The sequence below is a fragment of the Neovison vison genome, chromosome 9 (genome assembly GCF_020171115.1).
Source record: "Neovison vison isolate M4711 chromosome 9, ASM_NN_V1, whole genome shotgun sequence".
Classification (NCBI taxonomy): domain Eukaryota; kingdom Metazoa; phylum Chordata; class Mammalia; order Carnivora; family Mustelidae; genus Neogale; species Neogale vison.
The window spans coordinates 27,257,318-27,281,479 of record NC_058099.1 but is presented as its reverse complement, the minus strand read 5'-3'; the positions used below and the strand labels follow the sequence as shown (position 1 = coordinate 27,281,479).

At 35.6% G+C, this 24,162-nt stretch overlaps 3 protein-coding genes across 3 annotated transcripts; 1 reads left to right on the top strand and 2 right to left on the bottom strand.

The window, feature by feature from the left end:
• The first annotated feature begins 144 nt into the window (after positions 1-144).
• On the top strand, positions 145-1,083 carry LOC122916881 (olfactory receptor 13D1-like). The gene has a single exon (XM_044264270.1). It carries the CDS (start codon positions 145-147, stop codon positions 1,081-1,083), a length of 939 nt encoding a protein of 312 aa, XP_044120205.1.
• Positions 1,084-5,677: 4,594 nt separating this feature from the next.
• LOC122916709 (olfactory receptor 13F1-like) lies at positions 5,678-6,637 on the bottom strand. The gene has a single exon (XM_044264135.1). It carries the CDS (start codon positions 6,635-6,637, stop codon positions 5,678-5,680), a length of 960 nt encoding a protein of 319 aa, XP_044120070.1.
• Positions 6,638-18,191: 11,554 nt separating this feature from the next.
• LOC122916880 (olfactory receptor 13C2) lies at positions 18,192-19,148 on the bottom strand. Its single transcript, XM_044264269.1, has one exon. It carries the CDS (start codon positions 19,146-19,148, stop codon positions 18,192-18,194), a length of 957 nt encoding a protein of 318 aa, XP_044120204.1.
• Positions 19,149-24,162: the final 5,014 nt, after the last annotated feature.

Sequence of the window (24,162 nt, the reverse complement as noted above, 5' to 3'; positions counted from 1 at the left end):
CAGCTACCACCACCAGTCCACTAGTACTGACACGCTTGTTGACCCTCCTCCAGAGATCTCTTACTGCATACAGTAATACGTACAGACTTGTTAAACTCACACGCAATTTTCTCTTCTGGATTACTCCAGGTATAAAAAAGTAAAATGGACAGGATGAATTGGACTGAGATCGAGTTCATTCTTCAGGGACTTTCTGAGTACCCAAGAGTAGAAAAGCTCCTTTTCGTGATATGCTTGATGATGTACCTGGTGATCCTGCTGGGAAACAGCACCTTGATCATCCTAACTGTTCTGGACTCCCGCCTCCATATGCCCATGTACTTCTTCCTTGGCAATCTTTCCTTCCTAGACATTTGGTACACATCCACCTTTATCCCCTCAATGTTGATACACTTCCTGTCACAGAAAAAAACCATCTCCTTCACTAGATGTGTGGTTCAGATGTCTGTTTCCTACACTATGGGGTCCGCAGAGTGTGTGCTCCTCACAGTGATGGCATATGACCGTTACGTGGCCATCTGTAACCCGCTGAGATACTCCATCATCATCAGTAAGGCACTTTGTATTCAGATGGCAGCTCTCTCTTGGGGGTTGGGCTTTCTCAATTCACTGACAGAAACTATTCTTGCAATACGGTTGCCCTTCTGTGGAAAAAATGTCATTAATCACTTTGTTTGTGAAATATTGGCGTTTGTCAAGCTGGCTTGTACAGATATTTCCTTGAATGAGATTACAATAATGTTGGGTAATGTATTATTTTTGTTTTCTCCATTACTGTTAATTTGTATCTCCTATGTCTTCATCCTTTCTACTGTACTAAGAATCAATTCAGCAGAAGGAAGAAAAAAGGCCTTTTCTACCTGCTCAGCCCACTTAACAGTAGTGACCATGTTTTATGGGACAATCCTCTTGATGTATATGAAGCCAAAGTCCAAAGACTCTGCTTTTAACAAATTGATAGCCCTGTTCTATGGAGTAGTCACTCCCATGCTCAATCCTATCATCTATAGCCTAAGGAATACAGAGGTGCATGGAGCTATGAGAAAATTGATGACTAGACACTGGTTCTGGAGGAAAGGATAAGCAACTTACCTCCTTGAGTTCATGCACAAAATAAGCTCACAGCTTCGAGGCAAAGGTTTTTAATATAAACAGAACAAGAGAAATAGAGATTTTATGTAGAATCACAGAATTTAGGAGTTGGAAAAAAATTTCAAGATAACAATCTAGCTTCACCTTTTTATGAAAATGACTGTTATAAAAATGTAGAGACAACTGGTATAAGAAGTGACAGTAAGCTTTAAAAAATAAGCTTTTCCAAAAAAAAAAAAAAAATCCAGTACAGATCTTCTTCAACTGATGAGGTTAAGCCCAAATAAATCCATCGAAAGTTGAAAATATCATAATTTAAAAATGTATTTAGGGGCGCCTGAGTGGCTCAGTGGATTAAAGTCTCTGCCTTCTGCTCAGGTCATGGTCCCAAGGTCCTGGGATCGAGCCCCTCATTGAGCTCTCTGGTCAGCAGGGAGCCTGTTTCCTCCACTCTCTCTCTGCCTACCTCTCTGCCTACTTGTGATCTGTCAAATAAATAAATGAAATCTTTAAAAAAATGCATTTAATATACATAATCTACTGATCACCATAGCTTAGCCTAGCCTACCTTAAATGCATTCAGAACACTTACAGTTGTTCAAAACCATCTCACACAAAGCCTATTTATGATAAAATATTGACCGTTTCCTATAATAATAAACTATATGAGTACTATACTGAGATTGAAAAACAGAATGGTTGTATGGGTTCAGAATGGTTTTGAGTATATCAGTTGTTTACCCCTGTGATCATGTGGCTCAGACTGGAAGCTGTGACCACTGCCTAGTGTAACAAGAGAGTATCAAGAGCTCTCATGTTGCTAGCCCAGGAAAAGATCAAAATTCAAATTTTGAAGTACAGTTTCTGCTGAATGTATTATCACTTTCATACCATCATACAGTTGAAAAATCCCAAATCAAACCATGTTAACTCTACTGTACATTTGTCTACTGAATAAATAAAACATATCTTTCAGCTCCTTTTTGAGAGAACTACTTGAGTTTTTCTGTTTGTCTGTTTGTTTATTACTGATTTTTGTTTTACCCAAGCACTGGATCTGACCCCAACCTAATTTCTCAGGTACCTATTTCCCTCTCTTCTTTCCCACCTCCTGTTTGTCCCATCTCCTTTACACAATGCTATGCTCCATTTGCTATTAGTTCTCCAATCAAATCATGTTCTTTCCCTACCTAAAGACAAAAGCATACGCCACTTCTTCCCTATCATCACATTTCTCTTTCTCAGCCTACCAGTCTCATTAAAGACAATTCAAGTGTTTGATCTTCCGCAAATTCTTCCAAAACTTTCTCAGTTAGTTATTCCCTCCTCTATGCTGCCTTGAACTTTACCTCTGCTATGGTAATTTTCCTTTTATACTAAATCATTTGTTAGATTCTGAAATCTCCCCAATGTCAGAACTCACTGTTCTCTGTATGAAGTCTAATGTCAAATAAATTCAAAACAGTAGGTAATAATTAAGTACTGGATTAATTAACATTTTTAAAGAATAGTAAAATATAGTCTAACTACTTGATATAATACAGTGAGGTAAAGGAACTTGAATTTATGCATTATTTCATTGACTAAACAACAAATTCAAGTTTCTGATAAATTATCAGCTAATTTTAAATGTATGGAAATATAAGAGTAGATAAAACATTGATAAATAAACTGAAGAGGTCATATGAGCCAGGTAAGACAAAATCGTATCAGTGTATAATTATTCTCTAATAAAAATTGCTGAGAAAAACACATATCAATTGTATAAATCTTTCTTAAAGAATATTGACAATTTCACTTTTTCAGCAGCAAGTTTCATTTTGAATATTTTCCTTTAAAAAAATCCCCTTGAAATTGCTAGTGAATAATAGTATGCAGTTTTATTTTTTATGTGATATCATATCATATGTCTACATTATATATAGTTGAGCTGCCTGGTACAGTGTCACAGCCTGATAAGGAGAGCATCTATGCTCAAGGGCCACCCAGCAAAGGTTTCAGGAATGAAACAGTGTACAGGAGGGCACCTTTGCTTGTTCTGCCCAGCACGATGTTTTGGATCCTGATTGAGTAAGTGAAATAGCAACATGAAAGGGAGGCCCAATTCAGGTTGTCAGAACCCAAGCAGAATCAAAAGGACATCCACACAGGGAATGACTTAGCTAAGATTGTCAGAGAGAGACAGAGAGAGAGAAGGAGATAACAGGGAATTTTATGCTTATATCCGTAAGTACTACCACAATGATAGACCTAGACTTGTAACACAGTAACAAAATGTTGCTCAATACATTTGAAATCACAGGTAAATTCAAACTCACTGAAGCTAGAGTCTAGCCAGAAAAAGATGAACAAAAACTGTACCAAAGTGATATCACCCTGACCACCTATTACATAGCTGATTGACAGGTGGTCTTTTGGAATTAGCAAATATTAACTTTTAAATAATTATAAATACATTAAATAAATTATTCCCATTTCACAGAAGAGGAAATTAGATTAGAATGTTCAATAAATTACCTAAGATCTCTAAGCTTGTTTAGAAACCAAAAAAAAAATTCTATGTCTTTACTCTAGATCCTAAGGGTTTTATTCTTTCACCTTTATCACAGCTCTGGCCAATCATCGAAAAACAAAGCCAACCATTTTATAGACAATTGTCCTAAATTTCTCCCTAGATGACATCATCTACACCTACAGCTCAATTTCCATCTCTGTGCAAAAGACTTCCCAATGTATGTACAGCTTTAGTCCTGATTTCTTGCTCTGACTTCACTAATCTGTCTTCACCTAGAAGTCTGACCATCAATGCTCAGTGAACTAGTCAACCAACTTACATCCCTATCTTCAAGAAGTCATTATCCTTAAGCTTCTCCTCTCATCCAGTCAATGGCTGCATCTGAAATCTTTACTTAGACCAATGGACCCATCATCTATGATGACTGTTTATTCATATCTGAGAAACCAAATATGCCCTACAGCCCTGTAATGCCCATATTCATCCTATTTTGTTCATCCCATTGCTTTCTGGATGCAAGCCATCCAACAATTTTATTGACTCTGGCAACAACTTCATGATGAGCAAATAAGTCTTGCCCACTGAACTCACGTTTATTTATCTGGTCCAGAAAGTACATAAAAATGCTACAAATGCTGCATTTGTATTAAATTTGTATTTAAATTAAAATAGTTTTTAATTCTTTGTATATTGTGGTTTATATAATAAGATACATTCATGTACTTCAATATTTCACACCATTTTAGTGGGTTTGGGGGTATTGTATATCTTATAATATGCATATCATGTATTTTCCAAGTGCTGATGGGTTCATTTATACCCTTGGATTTAAGAAACTAGGTGTCAGGGAAAAGCACAATAAAAAAGGGAAGGGTACTAGTAGTTTCAATGAAACCTCCTGTAGCTTTTTTGAACTTACAAAATAATGTCAGCATTCTAAGACCAACAACAAACTACTAAACTCTCTGATATTTTTTTCTCCAGACTGGCACTCCTACCCTATTTCTATTCAGGATATATTTGTGCAGACCTTTTCCATCTGTACATAGACATTCACATCACACACATCTATCTGCATGCACAAATATAACCACATATAAAAAACATAGTTACACTTTGTGGAATATTTAATTACTTCCGTTAAATTTATCTATGCTGAAAAAGAGGTTATACTAGATCTAAGGCTTCCATAACAAAATCCACAGATTGGGTTGCTTAAACAATAGAAATTTACTCGCTCATACTTCTGGAGGCTAGAAGTCCAAGAGCAAAATGTTGGCAGATTTGATTTCTTCTGAAGCCTCTCCTTGGCTTGCAAATAGCCACATTCTTGCTATGTCCTTTTCTCTGTATGTATCCCTGCTGAACTGTGTGTTTAAATTTCTTCTTACAATGACACAATTCAGCTTGTATGAGGCCCCACACCGACAGCCTCATTTTAACATTATCACCTTTTGAAAGGCCATACCTTCAAATATAGATACACTATGAGGTACTGGGGGTTAAAGCTTCAAAATAAGTTTGGAGGGACACAAATCAACCTAAAACAGAGGTTAATCATAAATTAGCTAAAAAGCCTACTATAGGTATTACATTTGTATATTATATGTACATATTTTTAATACTAACAATACACTAACTTAATGGTTAAAGTTACATTTACACTCTGTAACCTAAAATAAAAATTGAAGTTTGTCATCATGAGACCTATTTACGTAAGATTTCAGATATGCTTATGTAAGAGGTACCTAAATTATTTTAGTTACAGTAGTCAGTCAAGGAGAAAACTTAGGAAGTCACACATCTCATTTAAAATGAGTATCTTCCTGGATGGTACAGTCAGTTGAGCACCCAACTTTTGGTTTTAGTGCAGATCGTGATCTTAGGGTCATGAGATCGAGCCCCATGTTGGGTTCTGTACTGTACTCTTTCCCTCTGTCCCTCCCACTCATGCTCTCTCTCTAAAATAGATAAATAAATATTTTTTTTAATTAGTGTCTTCCCCCATTATCCCAATGTTCTGTTGTGCATTAACCACTAAAGCACACCTCAGGTTAATGTTTATGGATATTATTTGCTACTGGGGATAAAAAAAGCACAAAGAGAGTTCCTAATCAGCAATTTTTTCACAGCTGCTTTTACCTCTTTGTTCCGTAAGCTATAGATGATGGGATTCAACATGGGGGTTAATCCAGCATATACCAAAGCTATAAATTTATCTATTTCCTGTGAATCTACAGCTGAGGGCTTCAGGTACATGGAGAGAGCTGTCCCATAGAACAAAACCACCACAGTCAGGTGGGCTGCACATGTTGAAAAGGCTTTGCTTCGACCATCCACTGAGCTGATTCTCAGAATGTTGAAGAGAATGAATGCATAAGATATACAAATGAGGAGCATCGGCATAGGAAGGAGAAGTACGCTGATCACCAGCATGATTAACTGCACCCTGGAAGTGTCTACACAAACTAGTTTCAACACAGCCAGAATTTCACAAGTGAAATGATTGATGATGCTCTTTCCACAGAGAGACTGATGCAGCACGGACATTGTTTCCACCAGGGCGGTGAGGCAGCCAGTCACCCAGGAGCCAGCTGCAATCTGCACACAGACACTCTTGTTCATGATGATGGGGTACCTCAGGGGGTTGCAGATGGCCACATACCGGTCATACGCCATCATGGACAGGAGCACACACTCAGTGGAGCCCATGGCAAGAGAAAAGTACATCTGAATGGCACATCCTGAGAATGAGATAGTGTTTTTTCCTGAAACAAAGTTTGCTAGCATTGGAGTGAGAGCAGAAGAGGTGTACCAGATGTCTAAAAAGGAGAGGTTGCAGAGAAAGAAGTACATGGGTTTGTGTAGATGGGAATCCAGGACAGTAATGGAGATCAGAATTATATTACCCAGCAGGGTGATCAAGTACATCAGCAAGCACAGCACAAATACAATGACCTCAACTTTGGGGTAGTGGGAAAATCCCAGAAAAATAAAATTTGAAATGACTGTCAGGTTTGCCTTGACCATTTTATTCCTCCTTGTTTATCTGCAGTAGTGAATAAAAATATACATTGTATATATTATAAAAATTACATTCTACCAACCTTCCAGGGTTGTTTGGTAGGGGTACTTTAAAGGGATCATTATTCTGTCAATACCACATTAGTTATTCATTCATTCATTCATTCAACATTTATTGAGTATACTACAAGTCACTGAAGATCTAGAGTTGAATTACATAAAAGCTGTTCTCTGGCAAGTCACAATAGAGTATCACATATTTAAGTAAATAAATAATTACAAGAACATAATGTAAGTATTCCCTAGGGCACTGAGAGAACACAGAGAGTAAGAATCCTAACTCTATGTTAGGGATGCTGCTCAGTGACCTATTTTGATACTTAGTTTAATCAAAAAATGCATTAGATTTAATTGAGGTAAGGACCATAGGAGATTTTCTGGGGAAACAAAAAATTTTTGTAAAAGCTACACTGAGGAAGGATTTAGTTGCATTTCATAAACCTGCTAATAGTATAATATAACAGATGAATATGCTGTAACTAAGGAATATAAATAGAAGATAAACATGCATCCGGCCACTATAGTACCACCTGATATCCATCTTCATGAAAGCATGGAATAATCCTGAACTCAAACTTAGAAACAAAATAATTTTCGAAGTTGAGTATTTTATGTTGCAATTCAAATTACTTGTGATATGTCTCACAACTGGACACATATGGAGATGTGTTTAAATACCACTGTCCTACAAGTGGCGTTCAAAGGAAATCAATCACAAGTATTCAAGCGTCATATCCTCATCATTATCTACTTCTCCCTATTTCTCATCTCCCAACACTCCCTCCACACTTTGTCTGAAACAACAACCAGCATGTAGCCCCTCATACTTACATGCTGGGTTTTTTTTATTTTTAAGTCTTTAATCAACAGTTTGTCTCCATTGAGTGGCCTTTCTCCCCAGCTCCAATCTTGTCTTCCATGAGTATTTATTCAGTCATCAAAACTGTATGCCACTGTCTCAAGTACAGCTTCCTTCTTTGTACATACTTACAGTACTCTAGTATATCACAGCAAACTGTAGCCAGATAGGCACATCCCAATTGCTCCCACCCCTGCTCGGAGGGAATTCTCAAGAGCTTGCTCCCCCATAATACTAGCAAGGTAATAACTCACATTTAAGATTTTTAATAACACACCACTGTCTTGAACTTGGAAAGTTTTTGATACATATTCAAATAAGTACATTTTCCTACAGTTCTCCATGTCAACCTAAAAGCCTAAAGATTTCTCAACTTGTCATTTATATCTAGACTCTTATCTGTAACATTAAAGAAACTTATTAATTTAAGAAACAAAAATGATGAGCTCTTAGCTTTAAATATTTGATACAGAGTGAGGGAGGTGGGGAAGGGGAAGACCACTTGTACTCTTAGAAGAGCCTGTAATGCTTCCAAACAATCATCCTCTGTAGGGTTTTAGAGCACTGTCTCTAAGTATGAGACTTGGACTCTAAATCCAACCATACTTCTTCTAAGCACACACAATTAGATAAATCACTTGGCTTCTTTGAACCTCAGTTGTCTAATCTATACCAGGAGGATGATAATTCCAAATTAACTTGTTTTAAACTCTCCCTCCACCACCTCAATTTCATGAGAATCACAAAGAGTTTATCATTTCATGGTCTCCCTGCTTTCCAGAACTACAATTGCCTGTATGCTGGCTGAGTGCCGGTTTATACTGCCTCAGATAAAAAAAAAAAAAGAAAGAAAGAAAGAAAAGAAAAAAATTAGTGCCTTCTTTATAATCTATTGGAATTTCAACCCCCAACCATGGACTAATATGAAACACTTTATTGAGTATTTCCAGAAAGGTTATGACATTTCTGCTGTTTTGTCCACTTTGGTCAACACACACCACCACTTCCACTGAGGCTTTCTCGATTGTTTTTCCCCATCCCCACCCAATTTTCTTGCTCTAGCCCTGGCTCCTCTTGCCTTTTTTTTTTTTTTTCTTTACCACTCTCTTGCCCTCTCTCTCATAAATAAAACAAGGACGTCTCTTTTTCTCATGCAGATTGAGTCTGCACTCATTCCCTTGTCTCGTATCCTTTTAAGAGTCTCACCTATCTTGTCCTTTTATTGAGATACTTTCTTTAAAATGATTACCAATACCAGTGCTAAGATAATTAAATGATTTCTAACAAACTCCTCTCTTTCTTTCTAAATGTCAGAGCCAGAACAGACTCAAGAGTTCTAATCCAATCCTCTTATATTAAAGTTGATGGATGCTTGAAGCCATTTAATGACTTATCTGAGGTAAATGAGAAAATTGAGAGCATAAAGCCAAAAGTCCTATCCCATATTCAGGACTCATTTCAACTCTATTTTTCCTACCAACTAGTACTTCTTTTTAGAGTAAATATCTCTCTTCAGGTTTCCTGGCCTGGCTGAGACCCATTAATACGTTTTATAAATCTGAGGATACATAAAGAGATGGATAATGTCTACGCTCATATACCTTAGCACATGTGATAAGCATCTTCCTTTTTGATTAATGCATGCTTCAATATTTAAAGTTGATCTCCAGCATGGTCTTTCTTGTGAATCTTGGGTGCAGTGCTCAAAAAAGTAAAAGAATCTGATTTTTGTAATTAGGACAATATTCCATGATAAACTATATTAGAGTGAGTTGTACAGAGGTATTTTTATTCAGACAATCGCAATGAAAAAGGATGTGGATGGTCTTGGTTTGCAAAAAATCAACCCGAATCTTGCCTGATTCACAAGTTCTCAACATACAAGCTTCTGTTAATTAAAAATATCAAAACAATTTCTTAAGAAAAATAACAACATAAAGATTTGTTCTGCCAAAATCACCACCTATGATCTGCTCCCCAAAACTTCCAAAGGGTTACCCCTGGATCTAAGACTATTAAAGCTTCCATTGCTATTAGGGACTTACCAACTCCCTTAACAATTTAGTGTTGTGATTCTGAAATATAAATAAGTTAAGAAACTTTCTGGTTCTCTAGGGTATGCCTCTTCAAATTCCATTAACTAATTGGGAACCAAAAAAAAAAGGTAAAAAAATTTTAAATTATTTCAAGTTATGGAAATAATATTGGGTTAAGCAGCATTCATGCAAGCAAAATTGGAGGAGACTATTTGCCTATTCCTTCTGCAGACTGCCCTTGAATTACACAGCAAACATTGCAAATAAGAATCATAGAAATGCCTGCCTATATGGCCTCAGCTTGTAAAGTGATCGATTTATTTTCAGAAATATCTCCCAAATATTTCAGTTATCTGAGAAATAGAAGATGAAACATCCTCACTGAGCTTTTAAATGGCCACAAAGAGAGAGCACTGATCAATCAAATAATTTATTACTATCAAATGCCCTTGAATAGGCAAAGTTTCTAGCACAGTGTTTACAATTTTATAAAGATTATATAGTAATCTTTGAAGGAATAGTGCTTTGGAAAAAATACTAGACTTAAAGAGTTGGGTATTAAACCTCAGCTCAACTAATGATTAGTTAAGTAATCTTATACAATTGTGGTATATTAATGGCATTAATGACCCCAATTCTTTACTCTGATTTTAGCCCTACACATGTGACATGATTTGATCATAGAGCATTAGCAAATATAATGCAAGCAGACACTTGTAAAGCGCTTGCATAATTAGGTTATTCTTCTCTTTTCCGTCTCTGCTACTATCATGAAAATATGTCCAAATTAGCCAACTGGAGTATAAGATGAACATTAAACAGAACTGAGTTGCTTCAGTTGCAAACAGCCAAGGCTTCCCTTTTGAGCCAGCAGTCAGTCATCTCCAACAAATGAGTGAGTCCAAAAACAATCAATAAACCAATTCACAGCTGATTTGAGATATTAAGATAATCTAGTTGAGAACACCTGGCTCCAGGTGTCTCATCGACTTTAGTAAATGCTTAGTTTGCTATGTCACTGAGATTTTATGATTGTTTATTATTCTATATGGTTGTAGCAATGTGAGACTGAAGGAGTAATAAATGGTGTCATTGCCTATTCAACACCAACTCACCTGGTCTTTATCTTTCTTGAAAGAATCATAATTTTATTCACTTGTCTACCCCATTTTTATCCAATAGGAAAATATCTTGGTAAGCCCAAGCCTCTTACCTTCCTTTCTAGAAGCTTTACATTTTTACCTTTCATACTGAGATACACAATACATCTAGAGTTAATCTTTGTGTATAGTATGAGACAAGGGCAAGATTTATTTTTTACTATATGCACACTATTTGACTCAACATAATTTTATTGAAAAGCTCCCTGTCTTACTGCAGTGTCATTTTTTACATAAACTAATTGATCATAATGTTTGGATCTGTTCTGAGCTTCTTGTTTTGTTCCGTTAGTCTATTTTTCCTATCCTTGCACCAATATTGCATTGTCTTGTTAGCTATAGCTCTATAGTAAGACTTGATTTGGGCCTTCTAAATGATTTCTTCTTTATGGATGGATTGGCTGGTGTTGGCACCATGTATTTTAGCATCTGCTTTACAATTTTCACAATATACCTGCTGGAGTTTTGATTGGGATTGCCTTGAACCTACATTTCAATTTAGAGAGAATTGACATCTTTATACTATTTCATCTTCTAATCCATCAATTTAGATCTTTTTAAATTTCTCTCAATAATGTATTGATTCTTCCTGTATAAGTGTCTTACACATAGTATATTAGATTTATTCATATATTTTTATATTATTGATGCTATTATAAATTATGCTTTAAACTCTTTTTTTTTTACTTTTTTATTATTGCTATGTAATTTTTTATCCTAAACTTATATTTAGGAATATTGGTAAATTCACTTTTCTATAATATTTTTTAAATATTTAATGAAGTAGAGTTCACATTAAATTCACTTACTAATTCCAAAGTTTGTAGACCATTTGAGTATTCTATATACATATAGTGTGATTCATAAATAATAGTAGATTTGTTTTCATTATTCATATCATTTATCATTACTTTTAGTACTGATTATGAATTCTAGTACTATTATAATGTCACATTAAGGAGCTGAGAAAAATAAGGCAAAATGAGAGAATTTTATTTGAAAAATGTATTGGTACTTAAAAATGGCTGTGGACTACTTAAAACTAGGTTTTGATTACTGAAAAATTAAGATTCCTCCTATAACACAGATTACATAAGACATAAAATATTTCTAATTCTAAATACTATAACAATATAAAGTTCATTTTCTTACTACAGAGTATCAATGAGCTCCCAGGAATCCTGTGAAATGTATTTCTAATGATTTTAGTGAAACAGAACAAAAGAGAATAAAAGTAAGTTAAAAAAAAAAAAAAACTGTCGGGGCACCTGGGTGGCTCAGTGGGTTAAGTCTCAGGTCATGATTTCAGGGTCCTGGGATTGAGCCGAGCCCCACACAGGGCTCTCTGCTTAGCAGGGAGCCTGCTTCCCCCTCTCTCTGGCTACTTGTGATCTCTCTCTCTGTCAAATAAATAAATAAAATCTTTAAAAAAAAAAAACAAACCTTTAGGGGTTCCTGGGTAGCTCAGAAGGTTAAGCCTCTGCCTTCTGCTCAGGTCATGATCTCAGGGTCCTGGGATCGAGTCCCACATCGGGCTCTCTGCTCAGCAGGGAGCCTGCTTCTCCCGCTCTCTCTCTGCCTGCTTCTCGGCCTACTTATGATCTCTCTCTCTGTCCAATAAATAAATACAGTCTTTTAAAAAAAAAAACTGTCACTCTGTGATGTCTAACGGATGTAAAGCAAATAAACAAATTTCAAAGTAAATTGTCTGAGGGGTTTGAAGTGGCGGGGGGGTGGGAGGTAGGGGTACCAGGTGGTGGGTATTATAGAGGGCACGGCTTGCATGGAGCACTGGGTGTGGTGAAAAAATAATGAATAATGTTTTTCTGAAAATAAATAAATTGGAAAAAAAACTAAATTGTGGAAAATATCATTATAATAGAGTATCTGTGTAGATCTTATCTAGCCAGTAGACCTGCAATATGAGCAGATTCTGGGACAGAATTACTTGTGTCCAGTTGATAGAGACGCAGGAATTTACTAGAAAGCTCCACATATTTTACCTCAGACTGGGTCAATTGTCCTGATGACTCTATATGCCAAGCTACTTTCTGCCTGGGGTCCAGTTAATGCGCCTTCACACAGTGCTTATTTAAAAACTTAAGGTGGGGGCACCTGGGTGGCTCATTGAGTTAAGCCTCTGCCTTTGGCTCAGGTCATGATCTCAGGGTCCTGGGATGGAGTCCTGCATCGGGCTTTCTGCTTAGCAGGGAGCCTGCTTTCCCCTCTTTTCTCTGCCTGCCTCTCTGCCTACTTGTGATCTCTCTCTCTCTCAGAAAAAAAAAAAAAAAAGTAAGGTGAAAAAACTATACCTGAGGATAAAGCTATTTCCAGAAAAGATGAGAAACTGCTCTGATCTGCACTTGTTGAGACACTGTTGTTAATGATAGACTGGCATGCCTTCTACCTGAATCCAAACATCTAAAAATGAGCACACCTATACTTCTCAATAAGTATGGATATTAAATTATTAAACATTCCACCAAAATTGCAGTAGCAATTTGCAATTGCAATTCTCAACTGCAACAACAGCTAAACGCTTAACATATTTATGTTTCAGACCAATGTGAGTATCAAGCAAGCTATAGACACAAATCTACACCTGTTCAAAGTAATCTTCTTTTTTGACACATGGGGAAATTTGGCCAGAAAAAAATTTTGTTTACTTGTTGCTTTAGTTGATCTTCCCTCAACATTCATTTCTTGTACAGGACATGGTTTCCCCAAGTCTCAAGGTAACCTAAAAGAGACAATATCCCATTCACAGAAACTTGAGAAACTTCTTATCCTTCTGAAGTCAAGATATTTCATGGATGTGATAACTCAAGATTATATTAAATAAGTACATTTTTTCTGACTTATAAAAAATCCCAGAAATTCATTTTCCCCAATCTAATGGTAAGCAGAAAGTATGACTTTTAATGTCAGTCTTTTCAAAGTCATGGCAAACACACCTTGACATTTTCAAGCTACCTCAGAACTTATAGAATCACAAATGACATCTCATTTTTGAAGAGGCCAAGTTATTTTCCTTTAAAAATAACAGGAAAATCTTTCATGGACTTAAAGGCCATTAGCAAGGGGAATATCAAGGATGTCTTATTTTAAAAAAATGTCTCTAGGGGTGTCTGGGAGGCTCAGTAGGTTAAGCATCTGTCTTTAGCTCAGGTCATGATCCCAGGACCCAGGGTTTGAGCAGGGCTCCTTGCTTCACACAGGGAGCCTGCTCCTTCCTCTTCCTCTCCCTTGACTGCCACTCTCCCTGCTTGTGCTTTATCTCTCTGTCAAACAAATAAAATCTTGAAAAAGAAATGTCTCAACTATCATATGATCTCCCTGATATGAGGAAGTGGGGATGCAACGGCGGGGGTGAGGGTTGGGGGGTAGGAAAAGAATAATTGAAACAAGATGAAATCGGGAGGGATACAAACCATAAGAGACTCTTAATGTCACAAAACAAACTGAGGGTGGCAGGGGGGAAAGGGGTAGGGAGAGGGTGGTTGGGTTATGGACATTGGGGAGGGTATGAGCTATGGTAAGTGCTGTGAAGTGTGTAAACATGGTGATTCACAGACCTTACCCCTGGGGCTTGTAATACATTATATGTTTATTAAAAAAATTTTTTTAATTAAAAAAAAAAGAAATGTCTCTAAGCAATGAGAGGTACAAATAGAACAAATGAAAACCCATGTGTAGATGTATGACCATCAAGCAATTTTATGTTAAAAGAACTACTGAATCTTTAGCAATGATGGTGAATAGGGAAGTATATGAAATTTTTCCTATTTTCCTATAGATATTACTCCATTATATTTTAATACTTAATGCTAAATATGAATAACAGGGCAAAGTTTAAAAGGTTTAAAAGATTTCCCACACATTTCTAACCTCATAAGAGGCAAAGCCAATAAGAGTGATCTTCTGATGAAAAAGCTAATGTTCCAATGGGAAAACACAAAGTTGCTTTGTTTTGGACACTCATTTTTTTGTTATTCAGTGGTCACATATCATTGTAGATGAATTGGTTGCCAGTCCTTCCATAATAAAAATGAAAAGGGCAAACATTTTTTATAAATACATGATAAGAGTTTTATTATCCTAACAAGGAGTTACCAGAAATAATAATCATTGTAGTGAATTATTGTCTGAAAGAAAGTCCACAATCCAGATAAAGTTGTATAGGTGGATATTAAGCAATTTTTCAGTGACAACTGAATTTTATGAAAGAACCACCCATTTAATTTGAAGAGTCCTTGGGAGTTATCTCCCATGTGCTATTGTGGGTTCACCTTGTCTACCTCAGGACGCAGCCATCACAATGTTATGTTCTACTATTCCTATCACTTCCCTGGAATCTGATGGTCCTGCTGCTTCTAATAGGCCCTACTTTTAGGGTGTTCATATATTAGGTCATCTAAATTAGGCTACTTGGCAATGAAAGGGGGAATTATTACTAATTACACCAGGGAAACTGGTGTTAAGTAGACTAATTCTGAGCAAATAGAGATATCTGGTCATCATTTCAAGGTTGGTTTTATTAGGGCCATCATGCTCCAAGACACAAGATGTTTCATGGGTTGGGGGGAAAGCAAGACAGCAGGCATTATGTTCTGTTTGTGCCCTGGCCTACAGCAACTACTTAAGCTTTGGTCTGAACTTGATGTCTTCCAAAGTCCAAATCTAAATTCATGGTGTTAGGCTGCAGAAACAATCTTTGGGCAGATATTGTGCTTTTCTGGGACTCAGGGTGATAATAAATTAAAGATATAATTCTAATCTTAGACACAGTAAACCCTATTAACATAACAGGAGACAAGGGACTAAGGAAAGAATTGGGTGATACAGAATCTTTATGAAAGCTCACGGTGGAGGGCAGGAACAGTGAAATCTGAAGTCTAATTAGGGTTTTTCTTTTTTTCTTTTCTACAGTGTCATTCCTTTATATCTTCCTCAAACTTTCAGTTAGTAAAAAGAAGCCCAGAGCTAGCTATATTTCAGTGAATGAAGGGAATATACATCCATGCATGGGAAGAAACAAACTGACCAAGAACTGCATCAACATTGATGACAACGAAGAACAGGCAGAAATGACGGTCCCTGAAGCCGAAATAGTGCTGTGGAACAAGAGATCAGCCACAAGCAGTAGTCTCTAAACACTCTCATTCAGTCACCTTTCAGCTGTCTATCTCCCTCTGAATGGCACATTATTGTCTCCTAAGAAAGTCAGCTAAAGTTAAAAAATTGCTAGTCTCCTAGCACTTCTGGGCAGCTTCAGAATGACCAGGTCTAAATTCAACAATCCAATCATGAATCAGTGAAACAATATTGACTCCATTTTTTGAAATCTCTGATTCCATTTTTTTAAGTCTTACTTGGATAAACCGGGTTCTAGCTAGCTTCTTATTAAGCATCATGATGAAAGAAAGTAATGCAAAGGAGTGACACAAAAAATAATATCTATGACCTTTCTGGAAAGAAATTCCCAAGAACTCCACCTTAGGAATAAATATATTTGAAGTGTATCAGACTGTGAACCTGTTACATAAAACCTCTACTGTACTTTGTCAATCAAATATTCACGACCTCCTCGGAAATGCTGAGAGCTTGTGGTTTGAGAAAAATGCTGTTGGCTTTATGTACTGGAGAAATTGAAAACATTTTATTCCCCATATAGTTTCAGAAAGTACACAATTCCAAGAAGTCACTTAAGTCTTAGGTCTTTTTGTTATTGTTAGTTAGATATAGGGTATAGGAAGGATCTAGAACTTGTGGTTCTCTCATATTTCTTGGGAACTATTCTCAGAAAATAATTAGGAAGAGAACTAAAAGATTCAAGGAGACTGAGATAGAAGTAGCATGACAGGGCACCTGGGTGGCTCAGTGGGTTAAAGCCTCTGCCTTTGGCTCAGGTCATGATCTCAGGGTCCTGGGATCGAGTCCCGCATCAGGCTCTTTGCTCAGCAGGGAGCCTGCTTCCTCCTCTCTGCCTCTCTGCCAACTTGTGATCTATGTCTGCCAAATAAATAAAATCTTTAAAAAAAAAAAGAAGTAGCATGACAATGAAATAAAGGAGTCATTTCTCTTTGTGGTGTGGTGTCCTATAAAATGCTCACTGCTGCCTCTTTCTGAACTGTTAGGGGGAAATAAATCTCTACCTTACAATTAAAAATAAACACAAGACTTAAAAACATTAAAGGATAAAACAGAAAGCCAAGAATATTTTTAAATCTAAATAAAAATGAATACTTAAATAATGTGGGGTTTTAAGCAGCATTTAAAAACTAAAGCAATTAAACAAAAGAATAAAACTAATTAACTTAATACCTTAAAGTGTTCTGAAATTATAAAAGACACATAAACTAACTTACTTAAATTTTTAAATAAAAAAATTCTGAGGATAATATGATAGCAGGAAAGAAAAAAGATGAAATATTGAATAGTAAAATCTAACACAATATTTAAAGTGTGCAATTGAGATTAGGAAAAATAAAATGATAAAAAGTAAATATTTTTTAAAGCTGAAGGTTACCATAACAGAACAAAAAAATACAAATCCCAAATAAAAATCATATGTAAAAACCATCTAAAGGTAGATCCACCATTCCCTAGTTAACAGAATTCCTTTTGGATCAGCAACATACTTCATGGTTAGAGAGCCAATGGGACAAAGGAAAAGATACAGCTCTACTTTCATCTGTGGATAGTTCACTCAGAACTTATTTACTTTTTAATTTTCAAGTGGCTTCAAAAATTAGGTATTAGGTTCCAAGTTCAAAGCAGTCAAGCTGATATATCAGAAGATCTTTGGGAAAAAGGTTGTCAAAGTGGATATGTTGAAAGCAGAAAATAATAATAACTTAATGCCTCATAGGTGGAGAGAACAAAAATTTTTAAAAATATAATACTGTTCTAGAACCAAAAGGTTTTATATTATACAGCTACATAGACAGAGGAGAATCAGCATTACGTATCTGAATAGACTCCAACTAAATCAGATTCTTCTAGTAATCACAGTACTGTAAATTCTTAATTTTAACTGAGTTTTAAAAATCTGAAACCAATTTTCATTTTGTCTTATAAAGAAAGTAATAAAGCATGAAATTGGTTTTGGAAATAATGTTATTTAAAAAAAAACATTTTAAGGATTTTAATACAAGCTTAACTTTTTCCTGTCTGGAAATCTCTCTCATTATTACACAACCCCTCTACTTGCCCTTAAAATCAAGCTCTTCAACAACAAGAACAAGAACAAACTACAATCGACTCCTAAAACATGGACATTTATTTACTTATTTTCATTATGACTGCACCCAAGTAATACTTGAGAGCTTGAGAGCTTTGAGAGATGAATTTGACATAGCTGCAAGAATCTATCTGTTTGGCTCTTCGGTTTCTCTAATTGATTTCCACATTGCGATTATAAAAATTACTGGTCCCTTTCCAATTTACTTGTTAAACACATTTCTTCTCAGTAGGTGTTTAACTGCCTCCTTCACATCCTTGTTCCTAAGACTATAGATTAAAGGATTCATCATGGGTGTCATAACCCCATAGAACATAGAGATAAGTTTGTCAGTAGCATCCAGCTCAACTGAATTAAGTGTCTCTGTAGACTTGGGCTTCATGTACATGAAGAGAATGGTTCCATAGAATATTATCACCACAGTCAGGTGGGCTGAGCAGGTGGAGAAGACTTTGCTTCTCCCCTCAGAAGAGCGAATTTTGAGGATGCTGATAATGATTAATGTATAAGAGATAATGATTAATAACAGTGGTGTCAATATAAACAGTGTTGTGGCCACAAGCATGATGAACTCATTGCCTGAGATGTCAGCACAGGCTAGTTTCATGACAGCCAGAATTTCACAGGAGAAGTGATTGATGACGTTATTCCTACAGAAAGGCAATCGTACTACAAACACAGTTTGTACTGCAGAGTTGATGACTCCTATGATCCAGGACCCAGCTGCCATGGGCACAAAGGAATCTTTGCTCATGATGACAGGGTATCTGAGGGGGTTGCAGATAGCCACATACCGGTCAAAGGCCATCATGCCCAGGAGCACACACTCTGTTGTCCCCATGGCCAGGCCAAGGAACATCTGCACCGCACAGCCAGAGAAGGAGATGGTCTTTCTCTCTGAGAGGAAGCTCACCAGCGTGGAGGGAATGGAGGTGGTGGTGTAGCAGATGTCCAAGAAGGAGAGGTTCCCCAGGAAGAAGTACATAGGGGTGTGAAGGTGGGAGTCCAAGATGCTGATTAAAATAAGAGTGCCATTGCCCAGAAGGATGACAACATACATTATTAAGATTAGCACAAAAAAGAGTAGCTCAAGCCTTGGGTAACCAGAAAGCCCCTTTAAGAAGAATTCCACCAGAATGGTTTGATTTTCCCATTCCATTGCACTGTTTCTGTTTTATCTGTAAGACATTAGAATTTTTTAAAACAAAATATGTAACTCATTATGATTACTTTCAAATGTGTACCAGTTTATAAATACCATACTCCCAGAGAGGAAAAAAAATTTTTAAGGAAAAAGTGAAAGAAAAAAACAAAAAAAGAAGTAAATAAAAGTGAACCAAAGAGAGGTAAGATATGAATAAAGAGGGGGACGGGAAGAGGAAACTTGCATGTTTTTAGCCACACACAATATGGCATGTAATTTACTGAATCTCATCACAGTGCTGAGAGAGAGCTATTATCATCCACAGTCTACAGATAGGTAAACTAAAGTGTAAATATTAAATAAACTTGACTAAAAGTAAATATAAAGCACAGCTAAGTAAGATTCAAGCCTAACTAAGTCTTCCTTGATAAAGCATAGGCTTTTTGCAATATTTATCATCTCACACGTAAACTAGAGGTTATAATAAAAATTAACATTGTATTATGTATAACTAAACAATAAACCATATTTACTGAATACAAAGCACCACACAGTAAACCAATGATCTTGTCACTCTTTGAAATTATAATATTATGATTACCATCTCTCTTGCATAGTAGTAGCATGTAAACTTGATAAAGGTAGGTACTCTTCTTATTTACATCGATAGTCCCAATACCTACAATAAAGTGGAATCAGAGACGGTTGTTCAAAAATATTTGTTGGATAAAGAAACAAAATGAAAGACAAAATAATGACTAACATCTCTCACTGTGTCAATCCCCTACTAATTGTTTGCTTTGTGCATTACCTATTTAGTCTGAAGATCAAACCTATTAGGCAATTACTGTGATCAGCCTCATCATCTTTAATAATAGAGGAGGAAAATAAAGCACAGAAAAGTCAAGTAATTTGCCTAAAGTCATACAGCTAAATAAACAGTAGAACTAAGAGTTAAACCACAGCTGTATGGCTACATAGTATAAATTCTTAATTTTTCAATCTGCAGAGAACTTGGCTCAAAGACTAGAACACCTTTTAATCTAATTGACAGTACTAATGTTTCAAAAGAAATACTGGACCAAGGAAAGGTGACTGTTAGAAAGAAGCAAGACTTCAACATAGTGATTTGAGAGAAGTTCGTTTTGATACTTGATATTTTCCTACAAATGTGTTGTCATAGAGTTGCATTTGATCCTTATAATCTGTAATTTCCCTTGTGAGAAGTTCTATTTTCTTTTCCATTACTATCCTTAAGTGATTTTTTTTTCTATTTTAGTCTCACAAAGGGTTTTCCTATATCATAGGTCTTCTCAAAAAAAGGGGAGGGGGGCTTTTGGATCAAAATATCCTTTCCACTTTTTTTCTTGTTTTCTTAACAAGTTTTGTTTGTAAATTTTTAAAGGTTATCTGGAATTTTCTAATTTCATGAAACAAGAACTAAATTCCTTAATATGTCCTCTTTCTTTTCTATTTCTAGCTCTAATGCCCTTAAAACACTTAGTTTTCTTAAAAACTTAGATTTTGACATAAAATGTTCTTTTCATTGGCTTCTAGATAATTTTTTCTTTCCTCTTCCTCTTCAAGCCAACAGCTATCCAGGTGTATATTCTCTGCACACCTAGTCATTGGATATTTGTGTTTGATTTTTGTTATTTTTTTTTAGTTTTTATTATAAGACAACGTAACATGTAATTCTCTAGTTACGGAGATTTTGGCAGTCAATTACTTGATCCATGTTGTAAATACTAACAAAAAATTTTAATTCTCTTGGGGAAAGATATATGGTTATATAGTTACATAATACATGCATACATGTATACATATAATCAAGTTTATTTAATGTGTTATTCAAATCTGTGAAATAATTATTTTGTCTTCTATATTTAATTGATTCTATATAAATATCTGTAAGCACGTTCTGCTCATATAGCTAGGAATTTTTTAATATGCTTAGCTTGTGTCTTGTTTATAGCCGATAATTTGTATAAATTGTCAATATTATTAATTGACCTGTCTTTATCATGTTTTGTAGTTTAAATTCCACTTTTATGATATTGCTATTACATTCCTGCCTTCTTTTAGTTTGCTTTTGCCTGCTCTTGTGCATCCTTTTATTTTCAACTTTTCTTTCTCACTTTGTTGCGTATACTACTTATAAGTAACATATATCTGGGTTTAAATTTCATTCTGGAACACTGAAAAGAAATTTTAAAATAAATAAAAAATTTTAAAAAATGTTTTCAATCTCCTTTTATAGTCTCTGTCTTTCATGACAGTATCCAGTCCATTCACTTTAAAAATACAATTATTGGGGCACCTGGGTGGCTCAGTGGGTTAAAGCCTCTGCCTTCAGCTCGGGTCATGATCCCTGGGTCCTGAGATGGAGCACCGCATTGGGCTCTCTGCTCAGTGGGGAACTTGCTTCCCCCTCTTTCTCTGCCTGCCCCTCTGCCTGCTTGTGATCTCTGTCTGTCAAATAAATAAATAAAACTTTTAAAAAATAAAAATACAATTATTAATGAACTTCATTACTTTCTTTCCATACATTTAATTTTTATTATTACTTATTTTGCATTACTGCATTCTCTTTTTTTCTAGTTACTTATTTTCATTGGTTAAGGTGTCATTTTTTGTTTTCATTAACTTGAACACTCTACTCACTTTTGGCATTCCGTATGTAGATACTTTCTCTTTCACCATGCTCATAATTTGACTTATAAGAACCAACATTTTGTTCATAAAATTAACTATTTTTTCCACTAGAGTGTTGTCTAATATCCTAAGTTATCCCTCAAACACTAAATGAAGACAGAACTGCAAGAATACTTTTGTTCCTCCGTCTGTATCCTCAAATTCACAAATAGTGAGATAATGTATACATGTTTATAATTTCCTTACAATGCATCTTTTTGAGAGTTCTTTATCAGCTCTTACAATTACATATTTGGACAGTCTTTATCAATGTATTTACCTCTCTATATACCTACTCATTGATCACCATCGGTTCTTCTCCCTTCTCTTTCTCTTCTATTCTGAATCTTCAGGACTGTATTTTAATTCACATTTTGGTTCTGTTAGAGTACATTTGCAGAATTTTCCTCAGATGAAAATGTAATATGTTATCTAAATTCTTATAGATCATCAAATAACTTCCTTTTTTTAAGTTGCATAAATTATTATAATGCATGATTTTCCACCAAATTCTACATCTAAGACTATAGCCTAAGGATATAATATACATAATAGTATATAATATACAGTATATAGTTACATATTATATACAACAAATATATGTATGACCTATAATAAGTATATCAGTAAAAAATATTTATTAGTCATATACATACATATGTATATATGAATTGTGCCTATTAACTGACATCTTTATGTTAGTTGGTACATTAAAGTTTATATAATAAAAACTATATATAAAGGTGTATATATATAAACATATTATATAAATTATATATATACATATATGTATGTTTCTATTCTGAAAAAAGTTTTTAAGAAACTCAGGGACCAAAATCATAGAAAGACATGAGAATTTTCCTAACATCTCTGTGATCCATTCTTTTAGGTGGCTATGCACTGGTATAGAGACAAAGCATGGTGTCACCTCTAATGACTTGCTGCCTAAGGGTGAGGAGACAGAAACTCCTGCACATTCTCAGTGGACGCACAAATTAGTACATCTTCTGAGGAGGACAATTTGGCAATATTTATAAAAATCACCAAAGCATACATGTAAACTTTGACCACATATTTACTTCTAGGTAACCTCATCAGTTATGCCTGGCACATGAATAAAGTGATTTACATATACATTGATTCATTAAAGTACTGTTTGTATTAATAGATGCATAACAAATTCAAATGCCCAGGAAAAGGGGACATAGAAATAATGCAATACTATTCTGCTGTCAAAAAGAACATGGGGCTTTTTGTGTATTGATGAGAAAGATCTCTAAGAAATATTAAGTGGAGTGGTACCTGGGTGGCTCAGTCACTTAAGTGTCTGACTCTTGGTTTCAGCTCAGGTGGTGATATCAAAATCGTGGGATCAAGCCCTGCATTGGGCTCTGTGCTCAGTGTAGAGTCTGGTTCAAATTCTTTCTCCCTCCCCATCCCCGCCACTCTTGCCCCACTCCACTCACTTTCACATGCTCTCTCTCTAAAGTCAATCAATCAATCAATCAATCAATCTTTTCAAATAAGAAATAGCAATTGAAAAAGTAATGTTCAGAATATATGACACACTAACATTTGTGTAAAAAAGATTATATATATACGTGTGATACATATACATAAACACATTTTGTTCACACATAGAATATCTTTAGAAAAAGAAACAAGAATAGTTTTCTCCAGAAAAGGAGATGGATAGCTTATGAGCTTATTAACAGGAGTGGAAAGTAGGCTATATACTATACCTCTTTTAGTACTTTTCAAAATTTTGGCATTTTATGACTATATTGCTTATTCATAAAATAAACAACATATTCATGAAACAACATTTAAGCTTTTGAGATTCACAGTTTTCTAGTGGTAAAGAAAAAAAAAACTACAGTTTTCTAGTGGTACAATACATCAAACTATCTCCTGCCATAGGACACAACCCTGTATTTTTTTGTTGTTGTTTTTTAATTTTCAGCAAAACAGTATTCCTTCTTTTTGCACCACACCCAGTGCTCCAAGCAATCCATGCCCTCTCTAATACCCACCACCTGATTTCCCCAACCTCCCACCCCCTGCCACTTCAAAACCCTCAGATTGTTTTTGAGTCCATAGTCTCTCATGGTTCACCTCCCCTTCCAACTTCCCCCAACTCCCTTCTCCTCTCTAAATCCCCTTGTCCTCTATGCTATTTGTTATGCTCCACAAATAAGTGAAACCATATGATAATTGACTCTCTCTGCTTGACTTATTTCACTCAGCATAATCTCTTCCAGTCCCATCCATGTTGATACAAAAGTTGGGTATTCATCCTTTCCGATGGAGGCATCATACTCCATAGTGTATATGG

Bases quoted from the DNA above. Each gene is read 5' to 3' on its own strand.
- LOC122916709 (XM_044264135.1), bottom strand. From the start codon at position 6,637: ATGGTCAAGGCAAACCTGACAGTCATTTCAAATTTTATTTTTCTGGGA.
- LOC122916881 (XM_044264270.1), top strand. From the start codon at position 145: ATGGACAGGATGAATTGGACTGAGATCGAGTTCATTCTTCAGGGACTT.
- LOC122916880 (XM_044264269.1), bottom strand. From the start codon at position 19,148: ATGGAATGGGAAAATCAAACCATTCTGGTGGAATTCTTCTTAAAGGGG.